The following is a 10,288-nucleotide window of genomic DNA, read 5'->3' on the forward strand; positions in this document are numbered from 1 at the left end:
AACTGAGGGGTCAAGGTTCGAGTCACGGTATGGTCAAGAATTTTCTCTCTTCCATGTTATCTGGCTCTGGGGTTCACCCGACCTCCTTTCCAATGGGCACTGGGGGCTCTTTCCCAGGGGGAAAAGCAGCTGGGGTGTGAAGCTGACCATTCATCTCCAGCTAGTGCCAAGGCCAAGGCCAAGAAAATGTGGATCTATACATCCACTGCCAAATATGCCTTCATGGTGTAGTGCTTAATTAATTAAGCACATGCACAACTTTACCTTTACCTAAGCATTGTCAATAAAATGCACATTTTTGTGTCGTTGACAACTTGTTAGTTGACCAATTTTATTGTAATCCGAGGTTGGTTAATCATATGAAAAGCTTGGGCTAAGAAAACTGTTTACATCAGGCATAATGCAGAGGACATCAGTGTTATTCATGCGACTGAGTAACAATGTGTCTGATGCACTCCCGGTAATTATAAGACACTTCTTCACAATTATAAGTGGGTATGATGCAGACAGGAAATAAAATATTTTGTGTACAGCTCTGCTGTCCAACAAAATCCAGATTAAGTGTAGATGGTGTTATGCTCTTCAATGTATGCTACTGGATTTTAACAATAAATTGGAATACTTCACATTTTTGTTAAATGATTTCTTCTCAGTTCATCCATGACTTTCATTAACCACACTGTTTATTCAGTGTATCATAATCTGATTCTGCTCATAGATGTCCAAGCAATATATTAACAGAAGTAATATTCAGAATCTTACAGCAGTCTGCCTTTTGCCTGCCAAGAGAACAAGATCCAAATCGCAGGCCGTCTTGCCAAATCCATTGACAGAGGATCCAAATGGCAGAACTGTTACTTGTGGAAACAGTCCACTAAGAGCAAGCTCAATCTGTCGTGCTGTCAGGAAACGAAGCCTTGAACCCAGGTCACTCAATGAAGTAGCTCGATGAAGGATCAGTATCTGGTCTGAAAACTGAAAAAAGTGGTCCTGGATTGTATATTCATCATCAGTTACAAGAGGATATTCAATACACATACATAAGGGTGAAGTAAATGGAAGAAGAGAAAATATGATGGCTCACAGATGGCAACTGACTCAGGAGACACAAGCCAGTCTATTCTCCTTCCAGACAGGTGACATCAGTGACTGAGCCCCAGGCCTCTCAAAATATAAAGTAGGAATGGTAATACTCTACAGAATTCAGGTATACATATCAGGCCTGAAAAAAAAGGCTGCAATGTCAAAATTTCAGTTTCTTCCAAATTTTAATTAACCCTCTAACTGCCAGGCCTGTGCTACAGAACTGACTGGTAGAAACACTAAGACTGCTTGACTGGAGGTACAGCGAATGGACAAAGTAATGAAAACACTAGGAAATTGAGGCACAGAATTTGTGTTGGCTATATTGAAAAGACTTCAGTTGGCAACACTGAATGTTTTTCTGTTTACACCCTGTAGTGCTTGTGTCAGTGCATTAGTGGTTGTATTGAGTGACAGTCTGTGTGAAAGAATCTGAAAATGGGAGACTTGTCCACTTTTGAAAGAGGACAGATTGTTGGTGCACATTTAGTTACAGCATCTACGACAAAAAGTGCCACACTGGGTGTATTGAGAGTGACAGTTTCTAAGGCTATGTTGACATACATGAATCATGGGAAGACATCATCAGTGAAAAGGAACAGTGGGCAAAATAAACATTGACAGAAAGAGATCATCATACAATGAGAAGGATTGTTTTGAAAAGCCACAAAACTGCTACAGCACAGGTGACAGCAGAACTGAATATTTATCTTGAAGACCCTATTTCCACAAAAACTGTCCAATGTGAGCTTCACAAATCCAACATCCAAGGTAGGGCTGAAAGTGCTAAACCTGTATTTACTTAAAGTAATGCTCAGATGAGTAAATGATGGTGTCATGACCGCAAAACCTGGACATCTGATAACTGGAAATGTGCCAAATTACTGCAAGGGAGTACATGGACAGGTTGGGTAGTCAGCTGCATCCCATGATCCAGACATCTTTTCTGAATAACGATGACGTTTTCCAAGATAACAGTGCCCCCATTCACACAGCTGGTATTGTCCAGTCATAATCTGAAGAGCATGAAGGTGAACTTCAACATTTTCCCTGGCCAGCACAATCATCAGATTTGAACATCACTAACCACTCTGGTCAGTTTTGGGAACTAGAGAGAGGAACAGATTCCCACTTCCAACATCTCTAAAGCAACTTGAAGATGTTCTTCAAGAGGAATGGTATAAAATTCCATTAGAGATGGTTCAAAACTTATATGAATTCATTCCAAGGAATGCTGCCATACTGAAGATAAAAGGTGATCAAACACTATATTAATAAAGAAATGTGTATAGTATCTGTAGTGTTTCCATTATTTTGTACAATCCCTGTAAATGTAGGTGCACAGAAAACCCCAGAATACTTTTTTCAAATTACTTTAAAATGACAGCAGATATAGGTCATGTGAAAGCACGTTCTTTTGTTTGAACACTGGCAAATCACTATTATGCCATCTATTGACAGAACTGTTGCAATGATTGATTAACAGTGAGCCAGTCCCTTTTGCTATGGAGTAACTAAGAAACTAAGCCAAGCTAATCAGCCTGCGGCATGCAAAGGGTTAAGTCAAATATCTTCAACTGATTTGGTTAGTACGCATGGCTGGACAGTGTTAAGTAGCAAAGCGCTCAGTAATATTATGCTCACTCCTCCTTGGACATCACACTTCAGCAGAATATGACTGTTCTCTGAAGTAACTGCAGTTCAAGCAAGACTTACTGACTCTGCTGCCTGCATCCAGCTCTTGAGTTCCACTGGAGTGGGTGTACTGTTTCCATTTGTTTCCACCAATGAAGGCAGTTGTGATGCGCTGCCTTTTGGCTGCAGAGCCTTCTTTGGAGCACGAAACCACAAGAACGGGGACCACACAGGGATCACTTCTGTCTTATTTACGTAACAACTAACACTTAGGATGTGATCCACACTAGATCTGTGTGTGAATTCTACCACAACAAAGTGCTGCAACATAATAAACAAGTGTGATTGAATTTTCCTATCTTTCAGGTTTCAAAGTAACTTTAATAACAATAAAATAAAGACAGCGTCATAGCAGAAGATCAAAACTCATACGATGCCGGCTTTTCTAATTTCAGTAAAATAATTTAAAGGAATCTGATTTATATTTTAGGAAAGTTTGGACACTCTTGTACAGTCTTTCTTGATTAGTAGGAAACTGTGGCTGTATAGTACTGAAATATGTGCGTCACTTTTCCTACAATGTATGGGCAACTGTGTATGAAATTTAGACAACAGATGGTGAGTTAATCAAAATCTGGAATTTATAAAATATTCTTCATTCTGTAAGTGGGTCTGTACACAAAAAGTATCAGGACTATACTTGCGGGGATGGGACATTTAATCCCTTTCAACATAGGCTCCATCTTTACACATTTGTTACACCAACTGCCAGCTGTGAAAGCACCACACAAACTCAGTTTTTGGAATTACCAGCATACTACTCCATTGCACCATGTTCAGTTGTTTCCATGTCATCAAACTATCTTTAACCCTTTGTGGTCCTATGTCAGACTGACTCCACAACTTTAAATTTGCCGTTTAGGTCCAACGTTGGACTCAGTCTTCCAAGTTTTGTGAGTGTTAAGGATGATCTCAAGTCAGTCTGAGGGAGGAAAACAGGTTCAGTGTGTCATTTAAGCCTTCCTCTTTGAAGTGATTTTAAAAAAACTTTCATTTTAACATTTTTGTGGATTTTATAATAGACTTTTCAAAGTGTCTACATAAATGAGGGAGGGTCAGTAAATAGGCCACAAATGGAAGTAAAACAGCTGTAATATACATAATAGGTTTTCTATGTGTATCACTAGGCAGCAGCACAGTCCAGCTTCATGATAGTCTAGGTATTAGACTCACAGATGAATGATGAAATGGAAGGGATTTGGAGGGAAGGTGCCATGGTCTAACTGAAATCCTGTCCTGGCAACTGCCTGGAGGAACTGAGTAAAACTTAGCTTGAACAGTGTCCCAGCCATTATTAAAACTAATCATCTCCTGAATATGAATCCTCAGCATTACCTTTATGTCAATCCACTCAGTTACACTACAGTTAAAATGTAGCTTCCAGCCATTGCTAGAGGATTTAATGGCTGCATTCCTGGACAATAAAGGTTAACTGATAAAAATAATCAACATCACTTTGAAATTTTGTGCACTTGGCTTGGTTTGGGCAAAGAAGGGCATTTCTACCGTGATGATTACTATTTAGTCATGAGGTCATAATCTAAATTATAAAATTTGATTTAACGGAAGTTTATACTGGAAAAGAAGGGGCCAGGATACCCCAGTCAGTGTAGCTATGTGCTCGATGGCTGGGATTCAATTTGTACTACTTGTAGTATCCAGACTAACTCCAGGGCCCACCCAACTTCCTATCCAGTGGATACTGGGGCTCCTTTCCTAGGGGTAAGGCAGTCAAGGCATCAAGTTAAAAACTCACATCCATCTAGTGCCTAGGTCAAGAATGATGGAGCTATACCTCTATCCCCATAGACTTCATGTTGTGGTGCTTAGTTAATTAAGCACAGGGTAACTTTACTTTTTTGTCTTCTATTAGAAAATACACTATGCTCTCCTGCCATATATATTTGCTGCCAACGTAACATATGTTATGAAAAACAAAATTCAATCACTGCAATCAATTTTCATGCTTAAAAACGTTCTATGCTATTCCATGTATAGAGGTAGCAGTGTTCATACATAGAGAAAAACCCCAACAAGTTTACAACTATAAAGGACAATGATTCATAACAAAATATAAACTCATTGATGCAAGAATGACATAGACATTAGGAACCATGCTTATGCTGCAACCAGCACATACCAAAGAGCCTGGAAGACTATAGTGGTGCATTCCTTTCACCTCGCCATACTGACTACAGTATTTATGAAGATCACAACAGGATTGCTCCGACTGTACTTGGACAAGAATGCTCCTAAATGCTTCATTCCGTCGGCTATCCACCATGTTTTCAAAAGAAACTGGTTGTCCACGAGCCTGATCTTCATGACTTGAAAGTGGATTTGGGTCTGTATAACAAATAAAACATTGAACAACTTTCATGTCATTCATTTTATAAATATTTCCAAACAAGCTTTCTGCAATATGCATTCAAAGGTAGATCATCAGTGCAGCTGGAAGAAAGCAGATGACTGTATACATTATACATAAAAAAGTAATTTTAAGGTGGATCTTTCATTACTACCTGCTCTGATCTGATGTTGATCATTTCATATTCAGCCACTAGCCTCAGATAATTTAAATATTCATTAGCATGGTGTTTCTCAACTGGCCAGCTGGGTGTGGAAAATAAAAATTTCCATTAATGATTAACAGGGTAGTACAGAATCATAAAGATACCTGCCTTAGAAAAATATAATTTTTGTTTTTACTATGGTGGGACTCAGTTCTTTGTGGGGGTAAAAATAACTAAGAAAACACAAAATGCAAAGAGTGGGAATCACTGTATTAACAGACGAGGGTTAAGTTCCTCCTCCCACGACAACACCATAATCTGCACATACTCACAGTCACAGTTCACTGTTGTCAGTTTGGCATACAGCCAATATCAGAAGGCTTAAAATTACTGTTCCTGTTACATGGTTTCTAGTTCAGTTCTCTGCATCATATTAAAATAATGTGACATGTAGACCTATTTCTAGGCAACACCTGAAACATACCAAGGTATTGCAAGAAGTGTTTTTTTCTATTTGGTCTGCACTGCTAGGCAACAGGTCAGCAAATGCGCAGAACAATAGGAGATTACTGCTAGGCAACAGCGCAGTAAACAGGCTTTGTCAACAATACAGATTGTGTTTTCCATGGGGTCCATGCAAAGTGGTTATAAGAGATGGAGTTCCAAAGGTGAACCTGCGAGTCGTAGGAGGCAACGAAAAGGGAAATCTAAAATCTGAGACAGTAAAATATGGTCATGAGTCCCAAGGGACTCGTCAGAGAGGGCACACCACAGAAACAAGACTGAAACTGTCAAACGGCAATAATTAATATCTGGTCATGAGCCACAGATGGGGCTCGACACCAAGACTTACTGACTGACTGACCGTCAGTCGCAATGTGACTTTGACTCGAGTATTCACACCCATGTGGTGGCAGGGTTGAATACCTCCACCATGACCCTGCAAGTCGTAGGAGGCGATGAAAAGGGAAGTCTCAAATTTGAGACAGTAATATATGGTCTCAAGTACCATGGGACTCGGACCCGAGAAAGACTGCACTGGCAAGGACCAGCAGCATATACAAAATACAGACCCGTCCTCTCCTCAGAGAGAGCGCCCACAAAAAACAAGACCGTAACTGTCAAATAGTAACAAATATCTGTTCATGAGCCCCAGAAGGGTGCTCGGGACCAAGATTTACTGACTGACTGGCCGTCAGTCACAATGAGACTTTTGACTTTGACTGGCTGGCAGTTGTGGAAAAACAAGAATGAGTAGTACAAAGGAGTACAATTGAGTTAGCCTATAAAAGGAAGACTCGATGTGTCCTGTAGTTACAGTGAGACTGCTATAAATCCACTGCCAGGATACAACTAGTGAAGACTGAGAAGAATTAGCATGTCCTAGCGATTTGTGAAGTGGGCAGATTAGCAATAGCACCACAATTGTCACTAAGATAAACTGTAAAGAAAGTGTTAATAAATCCAATCCAAACCCCATTCTTATTAGTCACACCAATCTTGGATACATCACAATATCAAAGAGTGGTATGATCAACTGGCAACATGTGAATGAGAGACAGATGGTGGAGCTGAGTGGGAGAAAATTAATATTGGTTTTCTCACCATGGCAGAAGGTTCTGTGCTGCCACCTTTGCTACTGACATATAGTTTCCTGGTGTATATTTGTGCCTGGGTACCGAGCTTGTGCAGTACAAATCCATTATCTCTACTGAAATTGCTGCTACATATCAGATCTTGATGACTCTTCCACTATGTATCTCTGGTAATCTGAACCACATTAAGCAACCAGAATGTGTGAGGTTTTGTATAGGATTGTACTGATGTCACAACAAAAGAACTTTACCTGGATTACATGATTATTAATAAAATTTCATCAGTATAAGCATGATTTGGACCAAAGAGAGATGAAGTGACAGGAGGTTGGAGAAAACTGCATAATGAGGAGCTTCATAACTTGTACTCTTCTCAAAGTATAATTAGAATGATCAAGTCAAGGAGGATGAGGTGGGTAGGTCATGTAGCACAAATGGGGGAGACGAGGAATGCATATAGGATATTGGTGGGAAAGCCAGAAGGAAAGAGACCATCGGGAAGACCAAGGCATAGGTGGGCGGACAGTATTAAAATAGATCTTAGAGAGATAGGATGGGATGGATTGGATTGATCTGGCTCAGGATAGGGACCAGTGCAGGGCTCTTGTGAACACGGTAATGAACCTTCGGGTTCCATAAAATGCTGGGAAATTCTTGAGTAACTGCAGAATTGACGGCTCCTCCAGAAGGGCTCAGCTCCATGAGTAAGTATAAGCACGATATACTATTTTAAAACACTGTGTAATGAAAATATATAAAAATTACGAGTTTATAACAGGAGACATAGCATTTTTCATACAGCATTACAAATATGTCACGTGGGTGATAATGAACCTAGTAGCTCTCTCTCTCTTTATGTGCAGTAAATGTGGCATTTTAGTACTCTATGAACACGATTGTGTAGAAACCGGTCATGTCGGTTATTACACTTACAATTAAAACACAAAATTTTAAATGCTGACACAAATGTACAACTGCAGTAATATGTGCTTACATAAGGTGACAGTGACTTTGCAGTACATGTACAGGTTTTGCCTGTTTGAGAAAATAATTTCTTCTATATCTTGTACCACTCTTTTTCTTTTCTTCCTCTGTCTCTTTTCTAACTTGTCTCATATTGCTTTCTAGTTCCTTTTATTTTTCCATCCTATCATCTTTGCCATCCCAATCTTTCTCCCCCTCCTTTATGTTAAAACAATTGTAAAGGCTTTTATAATCATGGGCACGTGGTAGCATAGTGGTTGAGGGGCTACGCTACAAGCCTGAAGGTTGCGGGTTCAAGTCCCAATGAGGTCACTCGATTTTTTTCAGTTGACCTAATCCTTCCAGCCGCACTAGGCCCTGTGGTTCATTCAGCCTCTAACAAAATGAGTACCAGGAATTAATTATTTTTTCCTGGGGAGTAAAGTGCGGCCAGCGCATAAGGCTGACAACCTTACCGCCATCTTTGAGCCAAGTGTCTAGATAATGTGGGACCTTCAACGTCTCACAACCCTATGGGCCTTCACAGCCTGATACAGGGATAGCTTTACTTTTACTTTATAAAAGACAGTGTTTGCCAGAAAGGTTACTATGGCTACTTTTCAGGTGCAGTAGTAATGAGCTTGATCATACTAAGATGGGTTTATGTGTAAATGTGCTCCTCTCTCATAGGTCAGTGATTAACTTTGAAGGTAAGGCCTTGATAGACTTGTACAAATTGGATTCCTGGGCTTTGTTCATCGTACTATAGGTTGTCCACTGATGGAGGTTAGGTATTTCTAATGGGCCCAATGGAGATGTCTTACACTCTCACATGAGGGCACAAAAGGATCCAGTTTCTGAATTTTTTTTTTTTTTTAAGAATACAAGACGATGGTCAATGTCCAAAAATCCAGTAATCCTGAGTCTTACAGATCGTCTGAACCCTTTGGAGTCCAACAATGAATAGTAGTTAACTTCTAATGATGCAAATACAGTCAGTATGAAACGGTGGGCTTTTTCGAATTGATGCCGTTAGTTGCGCGAGACGTTACCAATATTTCACTTATTATGAGCGCCGCTTCAAGCTGCATATATACATTTAAATTTATTGCAGATTTAGTTTCGGTTGTCCACGTACATTACACGTCCTATATGTTTGCATATCCATATATAATTTATGTATGTTTTGGAATATTACTGTTATACGGAAGCCACATATGCCGACATACATAACAAAGGTACTCTGCAACAGTAATTTTAATATCTCCAAAAAAACACATCTTCAATTCTCGGATTGGTTATAAAAATTGTGGACTTTCAGTTATTTCATGCGAGTAATCTCACTTCTTACCATTTTTATTTCGAAGTGTTGATTTCTTTAAAGCCGGAAGTAAATAACTTGTACGTTTATATAATTTTGCTGTCACAAAGTTGCAGTTATAATAAAATACACGAACTACACAACCACGAACCAACAGCGACATATTGTATTTTCAATATTTTGTTACGAGATGTGAATCGATCGATAAATCGTTTGAAATTTATGATCGAAAAATTAAATGGCCTATTTCTTGAACTGGAGGAGAATGATCTATGGTGAGAACCGTGAGAACAGCGCTACGTCATCCGATAATTTGAGATCTAATGATTCAATAGCAAGAAAAAAAAATATGAACTTAATCATTCCGAATTGTAATTAGCGCAGTGTTTATTTGGCTCGAAATTCAGATTCCTAGTCAGTCAGATTTGTATAGAATAGAGGAGCAACTGAACGCATTCAAATAGCAGTGACGGAATGAAACTTCGAATGTCGGTAATTGAATACGATTCACGAATAGAACAATGTGCTCATTGTCTCGTGATTATTCAATAAAAGGAATTTTAATGCGGCCAAACCACTAGAGTGAGACTGAAAGTATGGGGCGATAGATAAGAACGATGAATTTAACTTCATGGAGCTGAGCCCTTCTTGAGAAACCGCCAGTTGTGCTGCTACTCAAGAACCTTACCTTTATGGAACCCAAGGGTTCACTACCATGTTCACAAGAGCTGTCGACCGGTTCCTGTTCTGTGGCAGATAAATCCAGTCCGTACTGGATGCCATGAAGTTATATGGGAGAATGGAAGTATAGCTCCACAATTCTTGATCTCAGCACTATATGGAGGTGGAGGGTCAGATTCACACCCCAAACACTATCCCCAGGGAAAGAACCACCCATACCCAATGGACAGTAGAATGAGTGAGCCCCAGAGCTGGTCTGGACATTGTGGAGTAGAGAAAATTCTTGCTCATGCCTGAGACGTCCAACCGTAGCTTGCCTCTATGCTGAGCTATCCTGGCTCCTATTAGTACAATCGTGTGAACCATTACACAATGAGAAAATACAGGAAGGTTTTTTAGTAACTAGAAGAGTTCACAGCTCTGTGTTTCATAGCGAA

The 10,288-nt window shown here is 39.7% G+C and overlaps 1 protein-coding gene across 1 annotated transcript; it reads right to left on the reverse strand.

Annotated features, from left to right (window-relative positions):
- Positions 1 to 738: 738 nt before the first annotated feature.
- LOC111869477 (poly(A) RNA polymerase, mitochondrial-like) lies at positions 739 to 9,359 on the reverse strand. The gene is made up of 4 exons (XM_023861046.2): positions 9,201 to 9,359; positions 4,919 to 5,124; positions 2,800 to 3,039; positions 739 to 975 (listed from the first exon to the last, which is right to left on the reverse strand). The coding sequence occupies exons 1-4, from the start codon at positions 9,331 to 9,333 to the stop codon at positions 751 to 753; spliced, it is 804 nt and encodes a 267-aa protein (XP_023716814.1). The 5' UTR covers positions 9,334 to 9,359; the 3' UTR covers positions 739 to 750.
- Positions 9,360 to 10,288: the final 929 nt, after the last annotated feature.

This window comes from Cryptotermes secundus, unplaced genomic scaffold, assembly GCF_002891405.2.
Source record: "Cryptotermes secundus unplaced genomic scaffold, Csec_1.0 scaffold1866, whole genome shotgun sequence".
In the NCBI taxonomy this organism is placed as follows: domain Eukaryota; kingdom Metazoa; phylum Arthropoda; class Insecta; order Blattodea; family Kalotermitidae; genus Cryptotermes; species Cryptotermes secundus.